Here is a 26381-nt window from a genome sequence, read left to right as displayed (position 1 = left end):
TTCTGTGATTCCCCAAAAGGAGGATGATTATAAACCACTGTCCTAGACCCCTAGAGAAACAGGAGCTTGACATTGGGCAGAGCCCCAAGAGAGACTCAGGGTCCCTAATGATCCTGAAATTATACTCAAGGAGTGTGTGTATGCCTGTAAATGTGTATGTGTATATTTTTCTAGAGAAAGGATTCAATGGTTTTCATCAGATTGAAAACCCTCAAAAGGTTTCATCACCCTCAAAAGGTTAAGAACCTGAGCTAGATCCAGGACCCCCAAAGGGAGAAAGATTGCCTGTCCTTAGCTATGTCTTTCCAGAGGATGATCACAGCCACCTGAAATCAGGGCCCAGAGTAGGCTCTGGTAGTTCTGCTCAAAATCTGGGGATAACCGGGTCTGGGGTCAGGGGCTCGCTGTCGGCGCCTTCCACGAAAGAGCACATTTGGAGTCAAGTGCCCAGACGTTAGGGTGGTGGTCATAAAGGCATCAATAGATGAGAAAACAGTCCTAGCTCCCTCCCTCTCTGATGGCTTATTCCCAGGTCTTTCTCTTCCCAAGCCCAGTGCCCCAGCTCTCAGAAACCCAAAGTCCTTATTCAGTTCAAGGTTCATTCAGTAAATCCTTACTGAGCGCCTACTAGGTGCCAGGCCCTATTCTAGGCTCAAAATAAGGGACCTGACTTGAGAGTGTTATCGACCTACGCCGGTTTCCTGCCCCGCACACGGGTACTTTGGGCACTGCTGACCAAGGGCTTTCTTCCCAAGCTTAGTCCCCCGCTGCACCCTGTCCTGAGAGGCTGAGACCGTCCCGCCCACCGCAGGGGGCTAGGGTTCGAGGAGGGGGGAAGCAGTACCTGTGAGCAAAGCGGTGAGGGAGGCTGGATGGACGCACCGGACCAGAGTGGGTGGGCCGGGCTCAGCCTCGGCCCTGTCTGGTCAGGGGCTAGGAGGGGTGGGGTGGGGTGGGGTGGGGGCACCGCCCGCAGCGCCGGCGGGCGGGCGGGGGACCGGGCGGGAGGGAGAGACGCTGCCCGCGACCGCCTCCGCCGCCGCGCCTCATCTCCGAGCTGTGCTCGCCCGCTCCCCGCCCTCTGAGGCCGTAGCGAAGCTCCGCTCTCCATACTGAGCAGTCCCCGGGAGGCACTCGGACACGTCCCCTGACCGGATAAAGATCGGCTCAGCGCTCGCTCCGCAGCGCGAAATCTCGCCATCAGCGCGGCTCAAGCGGCCGCTCCGGCCCGGCCCGGCGACGCCAGATCGCTATCTGGGGAAACGGGAAGGCACGCCGCTGTCCCAGCCGCCACTCTCGGCCCTGCGCGCAGGGGTGACCGCGGGGCCCCGGGGCTCGCCGCCCCCCCCCGCCTTCCTTCCCGGCGCTCCCTCCCTGGGGACCCCTGCTTCCCGCCAGCCCCGGGCCCCCAGCAACCAGCCAGACGCCCTCGCCCCCCTCGCCAGGTCCCGCTGCCTCCTGAAGGTTACGCGACGCAGCGGAGGGGCGCAGGGGGCACCCGCCCTCGCCGCCGCCCACCCCAGCGCCCGACGCGTCGCGCCCGGCCGGCGGGCTGCCGGCGGCTGCCACCGCCTGCCACCGCAATCCCGGCTCTAAATCAGCGAGGAGAGGCGCCCCTCCCCCCACCCGGCTCCCCGGGCCGCGATTGGCCACGCGGGCGCCCCCCACCCCCGGGCCCTCAGCTCCAGCTGCGGCGCCATTGGCTGCGGGTCTCCGCCAGCCTTTACATAAGCCCGGGCGCGCTCGAGTGGAGTTGTATAAAGCGAGCGAGCGAGCGGCGTCGGGGCGGGAGGCTCTAGGCCAGCCCGGGACCGGGGCTAGGAGCTGGAAGGCAGCAGCGGCGGCGGCGGCGGCGGCAGCGAGCTCCCGCTCTCCGACGCCCCCAGGCGGTGGGGCTGAGAGAGCCCGAGGATGGCTCCGAGCGCGGACGCCGGCGTGAGTACCCGCTTCGGTGCCCCCCACCCACTCAGGCAGAGAAAGTTTCTCCCGCCCTTTGCGGCCCACCCCGATCCGCCCGCCGGGGTGGCGGGGGTGCCGCCCGGGAATCGGGGAAGGCGGCGACCGCTAAGGCGGCGGCGGCTTGGCTTCCAAGTTGCCAAGAGGCGCAGGACTCGACTGGCGCGCAGAGCCTCCCGCGGGCTGGGGTAGAGGCGGGTGCGGGGCCGGAGGTGGAGGAGAGGTGGGAGCGGAGGTGCGGGGGCGATAGCCCTCATAGCTGCAGAGAAGGTGTCGGGGGCGTCCTGGAGGTCAGCTGTTTGGGGAGAGGGCACCGGGGCTGGGAGGGGGCGGAGCAGGTGAGGAGGGATGTGCCTGGGGTACTGGGGAGTCACCCAGCGAACCAGGCGCAGCTCCGGGCCTGGGAAGCTACTGGCCTCGGCCGGGTGCCTAGGCTTCCAAGATGGGGAGGAGCCCTGGGGGAAGCTAGCTCTTCTTCCCCGGGAAAGCCGAGCTCCCGGGCACAGCGCTGGGTGGCAGAGAGCTCGGGGAGCCAGCCCAGCGCGCGGCGTAGCTGCCGGCTGCCTTTGCTGGACCGAGGTGTGGTCCGCTTGCTTTCAGCCTATCTCAGGCAAGCCAGCTTCAGGCATTCCAGGGGGACCAGGGATCCTCCTCAGCCCAGTGGGGACACATGGAGGCTTTGATGGGGCAGGAGGCCGAGCTTGGGGGCATGCCCAGCAATGCAGCGCGCTTCTTTGCAGTACAGTAGTTGGGAGTCCTGGTTAGTCCTGTTTCTGCAGAAACCAACTCAAGAAACCAGAGTCATCCCAGCCTGGATAGGAGCCTCCCAGAGTGGCCGGGAAGTGTTTCTGGGGTTGGGGAGGGGGGTCACTTTCCTTCCTCGGGGAATGACTAATGAATATTGCCGCTGGTGGTGGTAGGGTGTGCACCTAGTGTGGCTTCTGTGTGTCCCAGGAGGTGCTTCAGCTCTCCAGGCAAGACATATTCTTGAGTCACACTTGAGGTGTCTTCTGGGATGGGTACAGGACTTGCCAAGTGAAGCCAGGTGGAAAAGAAGGCAAGAAGGTTCCAGGGATAAGGGACAACTCTGTAGTGCTGCTTGAATCAGGGGAGAACTCTTGTGGGAAGAGAAACGCTGTTGGTGGGAGATTTTTTGACCCTGATGACTTGGGGCTGCAGCTACCCAAGACTGAATTAGAGCGAATTCAGAGTCACCCTGTACCTCATTCTCAGCCATGAGGAAGGGGAGATGGAGAATGGAAAGTGGGAATATGGCGGTTCTTCCAATATGGCCCTTGAGGAAGCTTTTTCTCTCAGTCTGACTTGATTAAGAACATGTTTCTGGCAGCAGGTCCTAAAGTCCATTTAAGAGACAATGAAGGGAGTTTAAGGTCTTGATGCTGGCACAGTGGACCACAGTTAGAATATCCTGGTTTACAGTTGGTACTAATGGTCTCTGGAGAAGGTCAAAAGTGGGCTGCTCAGTTGGGGCTGTATCCTGTACCTCATCCCTGAACACCGATGAGTGTTTTGAACTCCTAGGGCAGCTGCGTCAGCCTGTAGATCTTTTAGTGGGGTTCTCACTTCATACCCCCAAACCCAGCTCCGTCCTCTACCTGCAGTCAACATTTTTCTGCTGCATTTCCCAAGACCTTCTCTCCACTGGGGATTTGTACAGCGAAATACCTGCTTGTTGCTTTCTTCTCTCCTCTCCATCTGGGCGGCACCTGGTGTTCTGAACCCTGATGTTTATTACTCTGCACCTTGATGTTTGGTTAAGAGGTCCTATAGCAGCACCGTAGTGCCCTCTGAATGTGTGGACCAATGGTCTGTGTAATTCTGGGGAGTGAAACATACTCTTATAGAGAGCGGACTACAGACCAGGAAGGTAGTCCTATTAAACAGCTGTGACTCCTGTTCTCAATCTTACTTGCTGCCTGCTGAGGCAATGGAAGCTGCCCAGCAGGTTCTTTGGTGCCCAGTAGGGGGCGCCAAAGGCACCCAGCTCAGGACCACTGACTTTTCACTTCTTGCCCTTCATTGGTCCTAGTAACTTAATGCTTTAAGCAGGTTCAGGCTATAGCCTTTAACCGGCACCTTCATGATTGGAGCCCTTCTACCACGTACTTCCTGGACTTCAGGTGGTCGGTGGTCTCAGGTGCAATGAGACAGATACATGTACAGCATTCCAAGGAAACAGAGCTGGTACCTAGCCCCACCTGCTCTCTGAGATCATCCTTTGTGTTTGGTGCTGGTGTGTTCTTTGAACTTGTTTAGGACTCCTAGAGCCCAAGAACATTAGAGCTAGAAGAAAGGAACCTTGAAGAGCACCTACTCCAACGCCGTCCCACATGCACACTTAATTTACAGATGAGAAAACTGAAACCCACTTAAGGCAAGTATCTTGCCCAAGGTCACATGGCTATTTGGTGGAAGAGACAGGACTGGGTCCTAGGATTTCCAGTCCTCTACTTAGAGCTCTTTCCGCTCCCATGACCTGCTTCCTCTTTACTATGGAGATGGACGTGTGTTCTCTGCACAGTAAGTGTTCACTGCACAGTAAGTGTTCATAATTGCTGACTGATCAGACATCGGTAAATTAATAAATCTAGTAAACTGGGGGAAATTTCCTTTGAATCTTTTTCAGACTGAGGAGATGAGGAGCAGATAAAGTTCTCATAATGTACATATACAGGTAACCGAAATTCCTAATTATTCTTTCCCCTTCCTCCATTATCCTGTCTTGTTATTTCAAGTGGTCTTGTAGGCAAAAGCAATGCGACTCCTGGTTTCTGTCCACGCACGTAGGAATCAGAAATGCCCAGCCCCTTGCGGTGGTCTTGGAACCCAAGCCTGGAGCTCTTCCTTCCTTCTGCTCAGGCATGCTAGAGTGAGGTGTCTCTGACCTGAAGTCACACCACTGCCTGTGGGGCCTCCAGTGCTCAGATCCTGGGTGAAGTGGAGAGTTTCCAATCAGTATTTGCCCATTTCCCCATCCTTGCTGCTCCCAGCTCAAGGTCAGAGTTCTAGGATGTTCTATTTTTGCAAAGTCCTCATATTAGGGCTTCTTGGGTGACCTGGAAGATACTACCATTTCCATTGCCCTTTTTCTGTTCTGTGAGGCTGGCTGTTGACATCTGAGCCAGGCCCTGGGAAGGAGGTTTGCTGAGTGGCCTGTGGGCTGCCCCTCTGTGTCCTCTCCCCACCCTGCTCCTTTGCACTCTGCATAGAGCCCCCCAGAGCCTCTGCAGACTTGCCAGCAACCCTCAGGAGGGACCAGTTCTGCGGAGCCAAAATTCCAAGAGGCGGATCCTCTTCTGTCCCTAAGGCTCACCCGAGGGCTGCTTGTTGCCAGGGAAGGTGCTTGAGTTTCCTCATCTCCTTCAGGCTCACCGACAAGTTGGGTCTTTTTCTTCAGGTAGAGGAGGGAGGTGGTAGGATAATGTGGAACACCAGAGAGCCACAGCCCCCTCCTTGAAAGCAGGGTTTCTGAGAGGCTGTGCTTGGGATCTGCGCCTGCTTCCAGCTCTAGCTGAAGAGTTGTGCCAGCATTCCCAAGGCATGGTTTGGTTCCGGATAAGGCCAGAGGAATATACTTACATAAAATACAGCTATAGCACAGCACCTCTGTGTTTTTGTTTGAATGGGGGAGTGGCATTAGACACTGAGGAAACAAGAAGTTGCCTCTTTCATGAACCCCACCAGATGGTTGACCCTTAACCTTACTCTCGCTGGGAAGGCAGCTCAGTAGTGGAAATGATTCAGGCTTAGAATCCGGCTCCTCACTTCCTGCTCAGGCGCCTTGGACAAACCGCTTAGCCTTTGCATGCCTCAGTTTCCTCCTCTGCAAAATGATGAGGCTGGCAACCTGTGATGAGTGTAGGATAGTGAAAATCAAGGAAGATAGTCGTTAACATGCCTCTGCCCTTGGTGAGATGTAAAGAGGTATTCAGCTGGGAGAGGATATTATTGCGGGACCTCTGGGAACCACACTGGGTCTTCCTTTTCCCGGTGAATGAGACCGAGTGTCCAGGTTCGCACATCAGCCTCTGCTCACAGCAACATCTGGGCTGCGGACAAGGCCTCCTTGGCAGGACTCCCTCCTTGCCCTCTTCCCTCCCCCATGTTGGGGTTTTCATTTCGGGGTTCTGCCGTGCTTGGGGAAAAGAAATTTTACAGGTCCCAGGATAACTCTGAGTGTGATAGAAGGCCTTGAGCTATTGATTCCTAAGGAAGGATCTTTGTGCTGGGAGAAGGCTTTCTCAGAGCCCAGTGATTTAAGAGTGCTGACAGATCCATGCTCACCGAGCCTCCTGCGGGCTGCAGATACAGGCTTCCAGGCCATCCAGGGTTCTGCGAGGGATTTCTGGGGAGCCTGGCTGGTTGCTTAGGGGACATAAACCTGTGAACTCTCCTTAAAAGAGAGTATGAAATCAATTGGTTCATTATCACACCAAACACACACTGGACCACGGAGGGCATTTAAGAAATGAGAGGTAGGAAAGAACTGGGAGGTTGTGTTTGAAAAGTGTGTGGAAAAGTGTGCAGGGGTTGGGGAAGAGGCGGGGGCAGGAAGACCTTTCTCCACTGAACCACAGGATCTTGACCTTATTGAAGTCCTTGGGCAGTGAACGGAGGGATTACTTTGCCTATTTGACAATGTATGTAGACATTTTTGATTGTGACAACTGGGGCAGGGAGTGCTTTTGGCATCTAGTGGGTAGAGGCCAGGGATGACATTAACCATCCTACAGTGCACAGGACAGCCCTCCAGTAAAGAACTGTCTGGCCCAAGAAGTGACTAGTGCCAAGGTGGAGAAACCCTGGACCAGAGCATCACATCATGGAATCACAGCATGTTAGGGGTGGGAGGGATTTTAGAAGTATTTTCACCCAATGCTCCCACTTCATAGCTGAGAACCCTGAGATCCAGAGAGGTGAAGAGACCAGCCAGGGTCACACAGCAAACAAGTGGCAAAGCTGGTCTGGACCTCAGATCTGCTGTCTCATGAGAATGTCTTACCCAGACTCTCCACAAAGTTGTGGTAAAGATTCAATGTGAGCTGTGAAAACACTTAGAAAATTATAAAGAGACTATTATTAATATTGCTATGATTAGGAATTCGGGAGTTTGGAAAGTTCTATTTCTGGCTATGCCACTGACTCATGGTACAAGTTTGGGCACATCATTCCCCTACCCCCAGGCCTCTCTGTGAGTGCGTGTGGGGTCGCGGGTGATCTTAGCGAATGATAATTATATCATAATCACTGTCTTTAGAGAAAAGTCCAAAGATTTGCCCTTCAAAAACCCTAGACACTTAAAAAAAAGAAAGGATAAAAATTTTCTTTGAAAGAAATCATGTTGACTTCGTAAGAAGCAAAGCGTTTGCTTCTTGGAAAAATTCCAGTACCTGGGCCCTGTGAGTTGGTTCCAGCCCAGGAAATCTGATCAACATCCGGCAGAGAAACTGATAGCTCCCCAACTGACAAGCGGCTGGATTTGTCCCCACTCCCTCCACGACTTCACCACCCTTTCCTGCTCAGCCCTCTTGGCCCAGCGAAGTTCTGCAAGGATCTTGAAGGAGGGGTGGGCAGGCGTGTCATTAATTAGGAAAACCTTGTTTACTTAAAAGACATATTCTTAAAGGTCTCTTCCAAGGGACATTTTGACATATTACGCGAATTAGCCACAAAGGAATCGTGTGTGCCGAGAGTGTAAAGTGACCCTTCCTGTGGTTTCCAGTTACTCTTATCTTTGTTTGCACCCAACAAGTACAGTGACAAGGTCACGGGAATCACTGTGGAGCTAAGGGGTCCTGTTGACTGGGGAAGGGACCGTGGGGACTGCTTCCCTCCCTAACAGCCACTCCACCTACCTTGAGAGTCACCCCCTCCTCCGGATTTCCTTCGTCCCTGCCCTCCTTTGGGACCAGCAGCATGCCAGGGAACCCCTGTTCCCCACCTGGACAGGCAGAGGAGCCTTGCAGGGGTCATGGGGGTCATGGGAGCAGCCTCGGCCGGTGTTTCTCACAGAAGGCCCCGCCCTGCCCTTGCCCTCAGGACTGGAGGTGGGAAGTTCCTGGAGGCTGTCCTTAGAGGACCAGGGCTCCACCCCTCCCTGCCCAAATTGTGGGGGGGGCAAGCTCACTCACAAATCTCACCCAGTTCCTGTCGTGAAGGTGGGGAGCATCTTGCGTGTCCAGGACAGCCCAGCCTCTGGAGGTCAGTCCCTGTAGTCAGGGTTGGTGAGCACACGGGCCCTTTCTGTCGCCTTGCCTTAGTGATGTCACGTTCCCTTTCGCCCTAGTCTCTAAGAACAGACTCTTTCTTGGAATCGCAATCATGCACCAGTCATCCGAGAAGCTATGTATATCCAAAGAGCCTTTTGCAGGTGGGGAAAGAAGAGTTCCCAAGAAGGAGAAATGCTGCCTTGCAAGCAGTGGGGGTGGAGACATGTGTCTTTTGTTCTCAGCTGTAAACCCAGTGCCTTGCACAGCACTTGGCATATGGAGGGGCTCCACAGGTGCTCGGTGGGTGAACAAATGAATGTGTGAACGTAGGCGGCCAGCCTGGGGCAGTTGTGGCCCTTGGTATTAAAGTGGATCTCCAGACAGGCCTGGGTCCATAAGGCCAGCTTTCCTTCTGGCTCCTTCTTCCCAGAGCTGGCGCTCGGCCCCAGGGCTCTGTAAACCTCCAAAGGTCCCACCGATCAAGCAGGGTCTGAGGAGCCCACACAGGGCCCACTTGTGAGATGGTACCAGCTCTAAGCCTGGAGCAGGACTGAGTTTCTCCTCCCCTTCACTTCTTGCGGGTGCTCACTCCCCCCACCCTCCACCAGGCTGCTACAAGGAAGCTCAGCGCAGGTCTATCTTGGTAGCTGTAAGCTGATAGAAGAGATGATCATTTGGATTTCCACCAAAGACAGACTGGAGAGTGAATCATTGCTTCACGGAAAGATTCCCAGGAGAATGCTTTTAAATAGCAAGGTCCACTAATGCATTTTAAATGATTTAGGAAAAAAACCTGACCCATAGACACTTAGGCTTGGAAAAGAACTTTGGAGGTCATCCGGTACCACACCGTCAGCTACCCCCAGCTCCAGGACGTCCAAGTCCCCTCTGTGATACTCTCACTCACTTTTTGGAAACCAGCCAGTCTAGCCGTCCTGTACACTGCTGCCCCAAATCTAATCGGATCTCTACCCGACTTCAAACCTCCCTCACCCGGTGACTCCAGGCTCCTTCCCAGATGCGCCAGGCAGGCTCTACAGGCCCCAGCTGCTGCCTCCACGCAAGACTGTCTCCGCCTTCTCCTGCACCCTCCACTCCGCACCCCAGACACTGCATTCCAAAGGCATTGCCACCTACACCGAGCTGAGTCAAATCCACCTGGAATGTAGCTCCTATTGGAATCCAGATTCCCTGTCTCCAGGGTGCCTTTCCTGCCTGCCCTTCCCACCCCCTACACACCTCAACACTTAATCCCTCCCTCCTACGGGCTACGTCTGCACTTTGTACCTGTTGCCACTCTGAATGCCTACCCCTGTATCATGTCTCCCCCCTAGCGGACTGTCAGCTCCTTGAGGTCAGCAGCCATGCCTCAGACATCATTTCTGTCAATTTTTTTATTTTTTTGTGGCTTCTCCCGTTGCGGAGCATAGGCTCCGGACGCGCAAGCTCAGCGGTAATGGCTCACGGGCCCAGCTGCTCCACAGTATGTGGGATCTTTCCCGACTGGGGCACGCTCAGACATCATTTCTAACCTGGCCCTTAGCATCTGCAAAATGCTTGAAAAATGGATGTGTATATGGCTATAAACTGAGGGGTTTTGCATTTGGAAAGCAGTGTTTAAAATGTCAAAGAACTCCACCAGGGTCCCTAGACAAATTAGTAACAGAAGCCAGCCTATGCCTCAGTGTCTGACAGTCCCGTGAGTTCCATTCGACATTTGGCAGCTACTTCTGGACAGGGAGCACCTTGTGGGCCTGGACTCCATCTCCTGAGATGCATTCGTTCATTCGAAAAACATTTATGCGGTAGTAATAGCATCACTGTCGTCGCCATTACCTACCACGTATGGACTTTGCCAGGCACTGGGCATGCGTTATCTCATTTCATTTCCCATTTTACAGACCCGGAAGTCTGAGCAGTTAATAATACTCATTAAGGACCTGCGCTGCCTTGTGTGTGAGGCTGGGAGACTCCATTTGTCCTCTCATTTTCAGAAACACCATTTCACTGGCCTGTGGGTCTCTGTGGCATTTCCCACCCTGGGTCCCCTGCGTTTTCATCTGCCTGTTCTGGAGCAGGACCAAGCCTCTTTTCTATAAGTGCAGCCGCAGGCAGCATCTGGAGTTCTCTCCAGCTAGCGGGAAGGAAGAGGAAGCCTTATACTTTCACAGTGCTGGGGAAGATGCATAGGACATGGTGGCCCCGGGGGGTGGGGAGGTACAGAAGGTCTGGTGTTTGTCTTCCAGGCTGGCAATGCAGAAGACGGGGACGGGGGACGGGGTGGAGAAATGCCGATGACTGAGGCATTAGAATATACGCTCAACGGGGGCAAAGACTTCATTTTGTTCTCAGCTGTTTTCCCAATGCCCAGACAGTGCCTGGCAGAGGTGCATAAGACCAGCGAATGAATCACTGAGTGAATGACTGAATGGCAGCCCCCAGCTTCCTCTCCATTTGGGGCCACAGTATTTGCTTCCTAGCTGGCCTCTCTGTTTCCAGGCCCACGCTCCCACGGCCTCCTCCACACCCCGCTGCTGCAGTGTTCTCTCCATCACATCCCTCCAGCCAAGTCATCCCTCACCCTTTTGGCTTGTGTTGTGCATCAGGCCTCCACACCTCTTCTAACCTCCTAGCCACGCCCTGTCCCACCATCCGTCCTGTCCTAGCCACTCCGAGCCTCCTGGGGCTGAATGACCCTGCTCAGCCACCATGCATGTGCTGGCTCCTCAGTCTGGGATGCTTTCTCCACCTTGTCCCGCTGGCCAGGTCATCACCGCCTCTTAGGCCTTCCCCAGCACCCCCAGGCAGAGATGCTTGCTCCTTCCATTGTGCTCCCATCTTACTTCCTTTAAGACAAGCCTGGTGTAGTGAAAGACACTGTTTAGTTTAGTGTCCAAGGACACCATTTCTGGAGCCAAATGGCTTAGACACGAATCCTGGCTCTACCACGTACTAGTTGTGTGACACCTTGAGCAAGTTACTTAACCTCTCTGTGCCTTCATTTCCTCATCTGTAAAATGGGGACAGAAGTGGTACCTACCTCACAAGGTTACGATGAGGATTAAATGAGATCATCCATGTAAAGGGTTGGAGTAGTGCCTGGCACATAGTCGGTGGTACGTAAGTGTTGTTATTACTACCCATTCCTCATATAGTACTTGTTATATGAAGTTGCAATTAAAAACAAATCTCCATTTGCCTTGTGTACAGGGTCCCATGAATTAGGTTGAAGAGTGATGTGATCAGCTCCGAGATTTAGAAAGGGAGCTCTGATGTGGAAGTAGGGAGAGATGAGAAGAAAGGGGGAGCAGTTAACAAGTATTACTGCTGTTCAGTTGAAGGATAAAGGGGGCAGATCCCCAGCAGTGGGGATAGAAAGAGTGGGCAGCTTCGAGAGAGATTCATGAAGTGGATTGACTCGGTGATCCAGCAGTTGTGAAGAATAAGGAAGAAGCAAGAACCAAATATGACTCCAGATCTCCAGTTTGAGTGTTGGGGTTTGAAAGGGTCCAGTGAACAGCATCCCACTTCCCTGCTCAGATTCAGGACCAGTGAAGGGAAAGAAAGGCGGGGAGGGACAGGGGAGGGGAAGAGAGAGGCAGGGCTCAGACAGATGGAGATTAAAACGCTACCATCATTACAGATACAGCTGTTTGGAAGGCCAGGCTTCAAAGTGGGATTTACGGAGCTTGCTGATGTACCTGCATCCCCACTGCAGCCCTCCCTGTGGGTGGGGGCAGGCCTGAGCCTGCCTGGCCAAGCTCAGCACATGGCAGAGAGTGGCCTCTGCAGGGAGGCAGGTCCAGAAAAGGCTCTCCGTGCCCAGTTTTTCCAAACTGACCCATCTGGTGAGTCCCTGCTCCGGCCCTTGGGGGGAGGGAGTGGGGAAGGGAGGGGAGCCAGGAATGACGCACTAGTCCAGGGGTTCTCAGCCTCAGCACTACTGACATTTTGGGCTGGATAATTCTTTGTTGTAGAGGGCTGTCCCCTGCATTGTAGGATGTTTTGGCAGCATCCCTGGCCTCTACCCACTAGATGCCAGTAGCACCCCCCTTCCCTGGTGGGACAACCCAAAATGCCTCCAGACATTGCCAGCTGTTGAGGGCAAGGGATGCAAATCACCCCTGGTTGAGAACCAGCGCTCTCATCCAATGGAAGGTCCTCTGGATGGAAACCTGAGGAGGGAAAAATGAGTGCTCCCTCTAACTTAATACCCTGTGCGGGACCTTTAAATAGGCAGTGCTAGGAGGGCAGGTTGGGATGGCATCTGGTTCGCCAGACCTTTGTGGAGTCTGCTGTCTTCCTTCTCTTCTCCTCCTCACTTTCCTTATCCAGCTAACTTCTTAGCATCCTTTACCGCTCAGCTACACCATCCTAGCTACACAAAACATTCTCCTTTTCCCCCTCCACCTGGCTAGTTTAGATACCTTTGTGCGCCTCCTCCACAGCACCCCTCACCTTGTACTGCAAATGTTGACTAGCTTTCTCCCTGTGACCCCAGCACCGAGCACAGCCCCAGGCTCATTGGAGGTCCACAGGGAGTGTCACTGTGGGTCAGTTAAGCTCCCCTAGCTCTCCTCCAACGATGCCTTAGTCCCAGGCGCTCCTCTGTGTAGATCCGGTGGCCCAGCCCATGCAGGGCGGAATGCTTCTGTGGCCGCCTCTCTTCCTCAAGCCTCTGCCCTCCTACAGCTTCTGGAAAGAGTCTGTGCTCCCTGCTGGTTCCTAACATCTGAAGCATTCAGGGCTCTTGCTTTTGTGAGAGCTCAGGGCGGTGTCCTTGGCTCTTGCGATAATTGCTAAAGAACTGCTTGCCCTAAAAATTGCCCTGGAAGCCACAGCTGCCTGACCCTACATCAGAGATCTAGGTTGCTTGGTTACCAGTTTTCAGACCCAATTCAGGAAAGTCCCGAGGCCGCAGAAAACTGAGTTTGGCTGCATGTGACCCACAGCCAGCGTCTAAAGACTGTCTAGGCTCACAGCTATCTGTGTGAAAGGAAAGGAAATAAGCAGCGAGCCTGGCCCCCGAGAGGCGTTCACTAGCTCACTTAACCCTGGAAACCTTGACATGTCATAGGATTCCCAGGTTACCGATGAGGACACTGGAGATCAGAAAGATTAAGGAACATGCTCAAGGTCACCTGCTAGTTTCTGGTGGAGTTGAGGTCCAAATCCAGGTCCCCGACTCTGGGCTTTGGTTTGTTTATTTATTTATCTTTCTCTCGATCCCACTGAGGATTGTTCAAGGCGTTAGCTTGTAGAATACTTTTAAGAAATTATTACAAAGCAATTCTTCCCACTGCCTGAAACACAAGCCGACCACCTCTCGCCCTTGTTAAGACCCCTCTTTGCCCCCTCCTCTCCCTTCCCCTGCAGGAGCAGCCCAGGTGTTCTGGTCCTGCACCCTCTGGCCAAGCTCTGCCACTGATATTTATCCTCACCTCCCCCGGGCCGCACTGCCCCAGATGTCTTCCCATTGCACTTACACTACTTACTTACTACTTAACGCCACTCCTACCTGTAGATAGCTAGTAGGTGCTTGTTACACAGCATTCAAGAAAACAAAAAAGTTCAGTTCAACATACTTTTAAAAATTCTGTTTTTAGCTTTTCTCCACATTCTCCCCAAAGATTGAGATGTTCACAGTGGTTTGACAGGTTTCTGAGCCAACTGTGTAAAATGTGAGGTCACTCCAGCACCTGCTGTCCTTCTGCTTCAGGCAGTACCATCCTGCTCTGCTTTCTTCCCCAAACTCCATATCCTGCCTCTTCCTATGATACTCTCTGGCTAAATAGATTTTCTTGATAGACCTCAACAAGCTGGTGATGAATTCTGGTAGCAGAAACATTTTTCACTTCAAATCAGATTGTAGCTTACACTCCCAACTGGGGACTATGAGTCTGGGGCAGTGGTTCTCAGCCCAGGCTGCCCATTAACAGCATCAGAGGAGCTTCTAAAAATACACCCGAACCCCACCCCAGACCAGTTAAATCAGAAACTGGGGTGAAGGATCTGGGCAGCAGCATAGCTCTAAAAACTCCCCAGGTGATTCGATTGGACAGCTAGGGTTTAGAATCACTGGTCTAGAGCCTTGCTACTACAAGTGAAGTCTGCGGACCAGCAGCCTCGGCATCCCCCGAAAACTTGTTAGAATGCAGAATCTCAGGCCCCACCCCAGACCTACCAAATCAGAATCTGCATTTTACCAAGACCCTCAGGTGATTGATAAGCACGTTACAGTTTAAGAAGCATTGCTTTCGGGAAAGAACAGGGTTTTTTACTTGCAGCACGCGGGCCTCTCACTGTTGTGGCCTCTCCCGTTGCGGAGCACAGGCTCCGGACGCGCAGGCTCAGCGGCCATGGCTCACGGGCCCAGCCGCTCCGCAGCATGTGGGGTCTTCCCGGACCGGGGCACGAACCCGTTTCCCCTGCATCGGCAGGCGGACTCTCAGCCACTGCGCCACCAGGGAAGCCCGAAAGAACAGTTTTAAGATAACTGTATGACAAGTTGCAAGCAATTTCTGCTGATTCACATTATCATTTGGACTTATTCCTTCATCCATTTAACAAATGTTAATTGAGTGCCTCCTAGTACTCGGCCCCACGATGGTTTGGGGAAACACACTGGCATGCATCTCTATCTTGGCTTGCAAATTCCTGCCCATACCCCATCTTCTCTAGGCTCTGGCCCTTAATGGTAGCTATCTTTTGTCTACTAGACCCGACCCCCGCTCCAGTTCCAGCCCTTTCCTTCTTCTCAATTCTTTGCAAAAATTAGAGTCAGAATCCCTCTTTGTCAGTCCCTATCAATTGTGGTAATTTGACTGAGCTGAAGATAGCTAGTACTTTGAGTATCTAATGATCAACCGAGCCTGCAGCCCTGAGGATTGTATGGCCCTAGGATTGGTTTCAGACCCTTAGATCTAGAGGCAGAGGAGACGTTTCTTGAACTAATCACTGTAGTATATAGTATGGTTTCTTAACTCTGGCTATTCAGTATGTAGTTTATGGACCAGGACAGTCAGAATCACATGGGAGCTTGTTCAAAATATATAATCTTGGGCTCTCCTGCAGATCAGCTGAATCAGAATCTGCATTTTAACAAGACCACCAGGTGATTCATGTACATATTAAAGTTTGAGAAGCACTGGAGCACTGGCATAAATTCTCAAATTTTGCAACATATTAGAATCATGTAGGGAGCTTTTAAAATTCTGATGCCCCTGCTGCATCCTATGCCAAGTGATTGAGAATATCTTGGGATGAGACCAGGCATGAGTATTTTTTTATTATGATAAAATATACATAACATAAAACTTACCATTTTGACCATTTATAAGTGTATAGTTCAGTGATATTAAATGCATTCACATTGTTGTGCAAACATCACCACCATCCATCTCCAGAACTTTTCATCTTCCCAAACTGAAACTCCATAACCATTAAACACTAACTCCCCATTCCCCTGTCCCCCCAGCCCCTGGTAACCACCACTCTTCTTTCTGCCTCTTTGAATTTGACTACTCCAGGTACCTCGTATAAGTGGAATCATACAGTGTTTGTCTTTTATGACTGGCTTATTTCACTTAGCATAATGTCTTCTAGGTTCATCCATGTTGTAGCATGTGTCAGAATTTCCTTCCTTTTTAAGGCATATCATATTCCATTGTATGTACATGCCACACTTTGGACATATGGATTGATGGACACTTGGGTTGCTTGTGGCCACTGTGAATAATGCAATTACGAACTTGTGTATACAGATATCTGTTCCAGTCCCCTCTTTCAATTCTTTTGGGTATATACCCAGAAATGGAATTGCTGCATCACATGGTAATTGTTTTTTGGATTTTTTGAGGAACTGCTGCACAGCAGTTTTCCACAGCAGCTGCACCATTTTATAGTCCCATCAGCAATGCATAAGGGTCCCAATTTCTCCACATCCTCACCAACAATTGTTATTTCCTTGTTTTTTTATTATAGCCATTCTAATGGGTGTGAAGTATTATCTCACTGTGGGTTTGATTTGCATTTCCCTAATGATTAGTGATGTTGAGCATCTTTTCATATACTTATTGACCAATTGTATATCTTCTTTGGAGAAATGTTTATTCAAGTCCTTTACCCGTTTTGAATTGGATTGTTTTGTTGTTGTTTTTGAGTTGTAGGACTTCTTTATATATTCTGGATATTAATCCCTTACCAGATACATGATTTGCAAATATTTTCTCCCATTACACGGGTTGCCTTTTCACTCTATTGATAGTGTCCTGTGATGCCCAAAAGTTTTAAATTTTGATGCAGTCCATTTAATCTATTTTTTCTTCTGTTGCCTGTTCTTTTGGTGTCATATCCAAGAAATCTTTTTCAGACAACGGTATTTTTTAAAGCTCCCCAAGTGATTCCAACGTACAGCTAAGGTCGAGCATGTTTCTCAATTGTTAACGTGCATTCAGATCACCTGAAATCGTGTTAAAATGCACATTCTGATTTATTAGGTCTGGGGTGGGGCCCAAGATTCTGCATTTCTAACAAACTCGCTAATGCTGATGCTGTTGGTCTGGGGACCACTGAGTAGCCAGAGTGTAGAGGGGCATTTCAGTGATTTCCTTCATCTGAGCCCTGAGCTAGAGGGTGGATATTTACCAGGCCTTTTCCTAAGTTTCCCACCACAACTGTTTCCCAGCAGGCCCTCCGCTGACCCTCTAACTTTCAACTGGTGCTGAGCAGCCCTGGGAGCCTTTGGCATGTCAGAAGAATGAAATATAAAGGACTTGTTCTCCCTGCTCCACTCTCAGCCCACCCCCTTGGGGAGGCCGTCCACTGGTCTGCTCGTGCCTAGTGCATTCGGTTCCACACTGATGATGGCAGGTTCCTGTCTGGCCTTGGCCCCTGCAAGGGAAATGCTACAGAGCTCTGCTGAATAGCTGTTTTGCTCAAAATATGTTTAATTTGCTCAGAAAGAAAAACCACACAGGTTGGTCTGCAGTTTATAGAAGAAGCTGGGAAGAAAAACTGCCGAAGGTCTGCTTCTAAAAGAAATCCTTTAATTCATCATAGAATTTTAGAGCCGGAAAGGACCTTTAGAGATCTACTCCCAGACCCTCATTTTGGAGAATAAAGCTGGGACCCAGCAAGGCTGTGACTTGTTCAAGGTCACCAAGCAAAACAGAGCTCAGCCCACAGGTGTATTATTTCTATTTAATCTTGCTTTAGGTTATTTATCCGGAAATGGATAACACAGAGTAGCTACTTCTTTCAGATGTCTCCTTTAATTAAAAGTTCTACTTTTCAAACAAAGGTAAGAATCAAGAGGCTGGATCACGGTTCTTGCCCCTCGTGGCCTTCGTTAGAAAATTTCTACCAGATGCTTATATTACCCTAATAGGACCTGCCTCCCCGGTGGCAGTGACCCAAATTGCAAGTGTAGTAGTGCCTGGGAGGAACTTAATAGCCTCTAGAACGCATGCCCAATACCAATTTTTCCTTCATGTCCATTGATTGCAAATGTTGTAAGCTGATCACAGTACTCTTTCAAGCCACTGCCAGTCAGTTTGGCTGTGAAGTTGAAACTCATCTGCCATCCCTACAATAGAATTCATACCTTGAAAAGTCCTGTGACCTTCAGATCCACGCTACATTTCAGCATGGCTATCCTGGTTGTTAAATACTCTTTAGCTTCTCATTCCCCCACCCCACCCCAGCTGCTCATTAATCCAATTATGAGTTTCCTTTATCCAACCAAACTTCTTGCCAAGTTGCAGAACTCTCGGAGTGATGTGTTTGCCTTTCGTGACTAGACAGCCCAGTAAATGTTGCTGTTGTGTTCAGACATCTCTGTAATTGGGACTGACTTCATTCTGATAGTGCAACACCCAGCATGTGCCCTCTAAACAGGCTACAAGAACTTTCTTCCCAGGAAGGCTCGCTGAGGTTAGTTTCTGCACTGCAGTTAGAGTCCTGCCCCTGTGTCTCTCTCCAGCCCCCCCAGCGAGGCATTAGGGAGGCTTCTGAATCATGTTTGGCTCCGTAGACAGTGCCTGGGCCCTTCATATTGGTCTCTGGGTCCTGAACTGGAGCAAGCTCCTTTGCTGGCAGGAATGTCTGTCTCCATCTGGGGAGTCAGTCTTCAGGTCTTCTCTTCATTAAGACATCAGCCTCACTCAGTCTTGCTCTTGGCTGCCAGCCACACTGACAAGCCAGCAGGAAAAGTTCCATCAGGAAGAGGTGTGCCGCCCTCTGTAGGCAGGAAGGCACCGCCTTGGCCTGCGGGACTGCCTGTTCAGACCTTGTGGGACTTGTCCCAGGGGAGCCTTTGGAACACTCTCAGAGTTCTGATTCTAAGCCTGCGGGCAGCAACTCAGGGTGGTGCCATCTGTAGCATTCTCAGTGTCTCCCTGGCTCACATCAGGAAGGGATGGAGTTCTTCCACCTCCTTGGCCACTCTCATCTGTCTCCTGCGTGCCTGCCACCAGCTCCCGCAGCTCCAGGCTGTTTGGCAATGCCCTGAGTTATGTTAGAGATATAATAATGAATTAAACAATGGATTATACATAATTAATTTATAATAAAACACACACACAGTGGTTTAATTTCTCCAAGTGAATGATGTGCCGCTCGCCAGATCCTGCTGGAATACATTCCATATCTGACTGCTTCCTGGTCTGGAGGCAATGGCCAGCTGCCCTAGGGAGGGACCTTGGCAGGGGAACCTTCCAAGTCACAGATTCCCTCCAGGCTGCCTCTGGGGTAGGTCCCACAGAAAGATAATCCTTTACTGCCTCTTCTATTGTTCTAGATATGGACCCTCATGGGGGTCTCACCCACCCCTGGACTGTCTGAGATCTGGTGTTTTCTTCATTCTCCCAGCCTTTCTTCCAAAGGATGGGAGATGCCCATGTGTTTATACTTTACCATTTCTTCCTTCCTTCCTTCCTTCCTTCCTTCCTTCCTTCCTTCCTTCATTCTCCCAGCCTTTCTCCCAGAGGATGGGAGATGCCCATGTGTTTATACTCTACCATTTCTTCCTTCCCTCCCTCCCTCCCTCCCTCCCTTTCCTTCCTTCCTTCCTTCCTAAATATGTACTGAGTGCTCCTTTTGTGCCAGACACTGTCCTTGGCTTTGTATGCATACATGAACAAAACAGCCTTGCCCTGGTGGAGCTTATGTTCTGGCTGAGGGAGACAGACACTAAATAACAAAACATGATGAATGAGGAAGTCATCCAGCATGTTATAAAGTGATAGGTGCTGTAGAAAAAGAAAAGGCAGAGCAGGATAAGGGTGACCTGACATGATGGGGACAGGTTGCAGTTTTAAAGACCATAGTCAGGACAGGTCTTGTGGAAAAGTGGCAGCCTAGGAGTTGCCAAGCCCTCCAGGAACAGGGAAGAAAGGTATTGCTGCACCTAACATTTGTAACTTTTGGTTTCAGATGTTCCAGATGTTTCTGTTCCTGCTGCTGCTGTGGTTTCTGCCCCTGACTGAGGGGTCCCTGCGGGCTGAACCCATGTTCACGGCAGTGACCAACTCAGTCCTGCCCCCTGACTATGACAGCAACCCCACCCAGCTCAACTATGGAGTGGCAGTGACTGATGTGGACCACGACGGGGACTTTGAGATCGTCGTGGCAGGGTAAGTACCTCCCACCCTGGGTTTGACAGATATATTAGTCAGCTTTTGCTGTAATAGGGCCAGATAACAAATAGCTCCAAAAGCCCAGGGGCTTGCAACAACACACATTCTCATGCACTTGGGTCTTGGCCGGACTCAGCTGGGTTCTGGTAGGCTGTGTCCTTGCCTTTTTGCTGTAGCAGTGAGTTGGGATGGAGGGCAGATTGGAAGAAAAGTGCTTAATCCACAGGCTTTCCAGGGAGAAGATTTGAATGCCCTGCTTCAAGGCACTCTGTTCATATTTTGGCCTCCTTAGTTATGCAGGTGTTACTTCCTTACCAGTGAGACACTAGAGTCTCTATATACGAGGGATTTAAGGGTGACAATTGTGGTAGAAGGGGATGCTCAAAGCTGCCTTTGCACAGCATTTTACACAAGACTAAGAAAACATTAATTGCCTGTTTCAGAGAAGGGGGGAGGTTGGCGATGAAGAAGGATAGTTAAACTTCCTCTAAACCATGCCTTGGCGCCCCTGGTCCCTTCCCCTCCTGAGATGCAACATTGTGTATCAAGAAAAGATTTGGAGTCCAAATAACTTGAGTTCATGCCTTAGATCTACAGCTTTCTAGTTACATGACCTTGAGTCAGCCCCTTATGCACCGAGATTCAGACGTATCATCTGCAAAAATGGAGATAGCAATATGCCTCCCTATTGTGAAGCTTCAGTCGCTGTTGCACGTGAGTGCATCGTAAATTCTGCCAATCGCCATTGATAATCCTTATTTATGGAGCACTAATATGTGCCAGGCACTGTGCTAAGCCTTTCCACGCACTGTCTTATTTAATCCTCCTGACAACACTATGCAGTAAATGTACAAGAAAAGGAAATTACGATTCAGAGATGATGAGTGACTTGCCCTCTATCAAGTAAATAGTAAGTGGATGAGTCAGGATTTGAACCCCGCGGCTCCCTAACTATAGAGCTGCTAAACTACATTGTACAAAGTTTAGTTATCACTTCAAAAATCAGCCAATCAATAAATACACTACAGGGGCCTGTCAACCTCATTCTAGAAGGCTGTAGCTTTTATGGCAGCACTGAACAAAGTAAATGGCAAGTAACATTATTTGTAGCAGTTGCATGTAACAGTAGAAACCACTGACTTTGGCATTGGAAAACCTGGTTTTAATCCTGTGTCATCCAATAGTTGTGAGCCTTGTGCGAGTTACTTAACTACACAGCCCCCACTTTCCTCATCTGTAAAATGGGCATGTTGAAATCTACCCCTGCCTACCATACAGGGCAGTGGTGAGGATTAGTGCTGATGATGTATAGAAAAGATACTTTGTATTTGCATTTCTTCTTTCATTTATTCTTTTCTTGTATACCATGAAGAGTAGAAGTTCCTAGATTCTAGATCTCCTAGAAGTCTAGATTAGTGTGCTGACAAATAGAACTTTCTATGATGATGTAGAAGTTCTATCTTGGTTCTGTCCAATATGGTGTCCACTAGTCACGTGTGGCTATTGAGCACTTGAAATGTGGCTACTGTGACCAAGGAACTGAATTTTTAATTTTATTTCATTTTAATAATTATATAGCCACATTTAAATTAGACAGCACTGTTCTGGGACTTCGGAAGGAAAACTAAAGAGCAGAGTGTGATAGAAAAGGGGGAAACAGGAATGGTTGTAATGACCCTTATTGCCGGGGGTGACCTGTGCAGGGTCAGAGCCAAGCAGCTTGTCTGTGTTCAGTTCTGTGACTGTCCAGTCACTCTCTGAGTCCAAGAGAAGCCTTCCTGGCCAAATCCTGCTTCCCAGAGCCTGTGCCACTCTGCCAGGGTCTCTGAGTAAGGGGCGGTGATGCACTTCTGAGATGTTCTGCTTGGCCCTGCCTCCTACCAGATGACACCAGCCTCCCTCTGGTAGGCACTGGGAGCTGACAGAGGACAGAGAACAGTGAGGCAACTTCCCTCCTTCCTATCTTTCCCTCCTCCTGGGCCCCCACAAGTTACTATGATGAGCAGGTTCTCCTTTCATCTTGGACGATGGGTGGCAAGCTCAGATTTCCATCCCACCCATCCTTTGAGGTGCAGGGGATTGTTACTGCATCTCCTGAGCATCCAGCTTCTTGCTTTCCCAGTGCTGGGCGTTCATTTCATCTTCCTTTTCAGTGAAGTCTTTTTCTCTTTCTCTTCCAAGGAACTCAAGAAATTTGCTTTTGTGTCTTCTATGGCAGAGAAGCTAGACCATCATTCGTAGGCAGTTTAGAGTAGATGTCTAAACTTTGTCTAGCTTGCTGCTTCCTGTGGGGCCTGTAGCACTTTGGAGTTATCCTCTAGAAGCAAGAACCAGACCATCCTGGGTCTTTATTCTGAATCAGCCAGAGATCAGGTAAAGGCCCTTGTCTCTTCTCCCAGCGAAGGGCTGAGCCAGGCAGCCCCTGTCTGAGAAGGCTTGGGCTGCCAGGTGTTCTTCTAAAAGATGATATTGCTCACCACCAGCAAAGAGGAAGATTTACATGGAGGACAGGAAGGCGAAATTGGGCAGCCTCCCAGCTCCAGGTCAGGCCTTCTTTGTGGCTGTTATTGACGCATTGTGAATTCTCAGAGCATCAGAAAGACATGTTCTAATTTAAGTACCAAAATACATTCCAAAGACAAATATAACTCTTTATTATCTTCAGCTTAGGATGATTTGTCACTGTCTTCTTCTTTGGGCTGGATAACCAGGGGTTGACTATACAGACGTATTTAAATCAGGACCTTGGCAGGTCATTCAGTCCACCCCTTGCCTTCCAATAAGGTCACACCTATAGTTTTTGGAGGCTTCCTTTAGAGCCTTCCAAGGGAATGTGTGCAATCTTTTCATAATCCAGCTCAATTACTTATGTCAAGAATCTGTGTGACTAACCTGAATCCCTCATATTCGAGCTTAGTAAGCCATTTCTTTTAACTTTTGTTTTGCTATTACCTTTGAAGATTTAAACCAAGTGGTCACTACCCTTTCAAATAATGACAGCTAGGATCACTGCCCTGCCTTTCATGCCCTGTGGACTCCTTGGCAACATTCCTGACTTTGACTTTCATTCAGTTTTATCCACCCTACACCCATATTTAACTCTGTTTCCTTCTCTGTTTGATGGTAGACTCTGTTTAGGAATCACATAGCAGGAATTGAAATTTTTAAAAATTGAATGTGAATGCCTTTACCTGGGGCACCTGCAGTCCAGCTCCTGACAGGCCCACCCTCTATTATCTTATAGACGTTTCCATTAGCTGGCACCAGAAGGCATTTGCGTTTCTGACCCCTGGGATATTGGGCAGCTCTTCAGTTTATAAAATGCCCGCACTTGAACTTGTCTTGGATTTGTTGACCTTGTAGTGTGTCTGACTCCAGCCCTGTTGCTTTGAGTATTTACTCTTTGAATAGGTTTGTTTTGTTTTGCCTTTTTGGTATCCTTCTTCTGGGTATTGATGGCATTGATTTTGAGCATGTTGTGGGTGAGTTTGTGTTGTTTCAGAGTCTTAAGTTAATTGTGATGGAAGGCGTGTGCACACTGACTCTGGGAGGAGCAGAAAATGACCGCCCTTTGCTCCGCAGGGGTGGGGGAGGGAGAGGGCCGGCTCTGATCCTCCGACACAGCTGGGCGAGTGCCTCGCATGTGGAGGGCTTATCTGTTAACCGGCAGGTGCATGATCGGGGGTCTGCGTACAGTCTCCTCTCTGCGGGGGGAGGGGGAGGATTTGATCACCCCCCGGAGACATCGGCGCACGCACAGACCATTGAATATCTTCGAGACGGGTTCCCTGGGTAAATAAAAAGCCTGGTGGCTTCTCCTTTTCTCAGTGGAACTAAACACCCAATCTACAGTCTCACGCAGTCTGGAAAGGAATCCCTGTTGGTGTCAATCTTGCACAATTCCTTTAGAGGAGATTTTGTTTCCTGGGATATCCCCAGAGGTCTGAAATAACCCCGCTACCCTGTCAGTTTCCAAGAAGTTTTGCCCAAATGGAAAGATTGTAGTAGTTCTAAAGTTTAAATCATGATTTAGATCAGTTTTTCTACACAAAGAGCATTCACTTGATAAAACCTTAACGCATCCTTCACACTTGGAAGGGTTTCATTTAAAGGGATGCTATGTATTGTAAACCAGCGTTTCATTTTTTCTTAATTTTGCAACTCAGCGTTTCATTTTTTCTTAATTTTGCAACTATGTCAGAAAACTTTTTTAATTTACTAAAATTAATTGAATTATTTTAAAGGCAAACTGTATTCAGTTACCAGATTAATCATAATCATATAGGAGATATTTTTGCCATTATAAGTAATAAGAACAATGATAAAGAATGAGATATTTATCTATGATTAAACCAAAGCAGCATTTATGCATTTTATTACCAGCATATATAGATATATGCAGTATATATAGATGTATATAGTGTGTATAGATAGATATAGTAGATAGATGTAGTATCCATATACATATATTTAGGTGTATGTAGTAAATATAAATATATACAGTACATATACATACACACACACACTTTCAACAAAATAGGAAAATTACTTTTGAACTTTCAGTCTTAACTGTTTTGTAAAATATCAATATGACATTCTAATAGTTTTGATCATCAGTTCTGACAACTTAAAAAGTTAGATTATTTCAGTTTCTCTTTTTTTAATTTAAAATACCTTTTACATTTTGATAACACAAATGTTTTATTGCAAAAAAAATCCACACATGGGGCTTCCCTGGTGGCGCAGTGGTTGAGAGTCCACCTGCCGATGCAGGGGACACATGTTCGTGCCCCGGTCCGGGAAGATCCCACATACCGCAGAGTGGCTGGACCCGTGAGCCATGGCCGCTGAGCCTGCACGTCCGGAGCCTGTGCTCCGCAACGGGAGAGGCCACAACAGTGAGAGGCCCGCGTACCACACACACACAAAAAAAATCCACACAATATAGATGAAAGTAAAAATCCATCTTTACCAACCTCCCATCCCTACTCTAAGCTCATCCCAGTCCCCTTCCAGAATAACAATTGTTTCTAGTTTAGTGCTTATACTTCTGAAAATTTCTATGTTACATATATATTTTAAAAAAATATGTAATTTCAAGAGGAATCAAATTGATACACATTGTTCCAGAGCTTGCTTTTCTCAGTGTAACATATTCATTGTTCGAACATATGGATCTAACCTAATTTTTTGAAGTTACTTAGTGTGGATGTGCCACATTTGTTTTGCCACTCCTCAAGTGACATTTAAGCTGTCTCTAATCTGTGACCATTGCAGACAATGCTGTACTGCACATCCTTACACACATATGCGGATGTTTCTCTGGGATGATACCAAGAAGTGGAAATGCTGGGAATGATACGTACATTTTATACCTTAATAGATATTGCCAATATTACCAATCTCAATCTTTTTCCATGTATTCATAGCCTAGAAATAAAGGGTAATTGGGGGATTATTGATATCAACAGCTATTGAAACACCTACTGTGTGTACTGCCACATAGGCTCCAGGGTCTGAACTTTATCAATTTAGATGTAATAAAGAAGGGGGGGATAAAAGTCCTATCCTACATCTTTAAAAGAAGCTGCTGCTGTTAAAAACTGGATTGAGGAACTTCAATACTCTGATTCAAACTGCTAAAAAGACTTCCTCTAAAGCTTCCCCTGCAAAAATATATTTCTTAAATGGGTCACCCTTAACCCTAAGATTCATTGTCCTTGGTATCATGGAAGAATGATTGCAGGGTGCCAGCTCTTCTGCTATGGTTAAGCATGGACTGCCCCTGATTTTTTTTTTTTTTTTTTTTTTTTTGCTGTACATGGGCCTCTCACTGTTGTGGCCTCTCCCGTTGCAGAGCACAGGCTCCGGATGCGCAGGCTCAGCGGCCACGGCTCACAGGCCCAGCCGCTCCGTGGCATGTGGGATCTTCCCAGAGTGGGGCACGAACCCGTGTCCCCTGCATCGGCAGGTGGACCCTCAACCACTGCGCCACCAGGGAAGCCCCCTAGAGCTTCTTGAAGGGAATGCAGCTCTGCCAACACCTTGATTTCAGCACAGACCAACGTTGGACTTGTAACATACAGAAGTGTCAGATAATCAATTTGTATTGTTTTATGCCACTAAGTTTGTGGTGATTTGTTACAGCAGCAATATGAAACTAATACATTAGGTAAAGGTCAGGTGCTTGGTGACATTTCTCAGAGAGGTGATGGCCGTTACCTCCGAAGACTTTAATAGTATTATTTTACTAGTTTCACAGCAATAAAAGAAATACACCACCCACAAACATATTATTTAGAAGAATAAAAGAATATATTTAAAAGAAATACATCACCAACAGAAATATTATTTTTATTTAGTGACATTCCCCTAAGAACAGGTTCGGTTTTGGAAAGAAGTCCTTAAATCACACTTCATTCCTAGGTGGCCATCCATTAATTCACCCTGCAGCTCGCTGTGTGACACCTGGTACCATGGGTGGTTGGAGGTGGGGAGAGGGGTTCAGAACTTTTAAAGATCTCACTGTCCTTGGTGAGGCAAACACACTCACTTGGGT

General features: G+C 49.3%; 1 protein-coding gene across 1 annotated transcript in view; it reads left to right on the top strand.

Moving 5' to 3' along the window:
* Positions 1-1856: 1856 nt before the first annotated feature.
* The window catches only part of CRTAC1 (cartilage acidic protein 1), a 136454-nt gene continuing 111929 nt past the window's right edge, over positions 1857-26381 (top strand). Inside the window, exons 1-2 of the mRNA XM_079701418.1 lie at positions 1857-1935; positions 19620-19819. Coding sequence (XP_079557544.1) covers positions 1912-1935; positions 19620-19819 — 224 coding nt within the window. The 5' untranslated portion in view covers positions 1857-1911. The remainder of the gene's footprint in view (positions 1936-19619; positions 19820-26381) is intronic.

This window comes from Hyperoodon ampullatus (genome assembly GCF_949752795.1).
Source record: "Hyperoodon ampullatus genome assembly, chromosome: 1".
In the NCBI taxonomy this organism is placed as follows: Eukaryota; Metazoa; Chordata; class Mammalia; order Artiodactyla; family Ziphiidae; genus Hyperoodon; species Hyperoodon ampullatus.
Note: the sequence above shows the minus strand (reverse complement) of the source record. Positions and strands in the feature narration are given on the sequence as shown.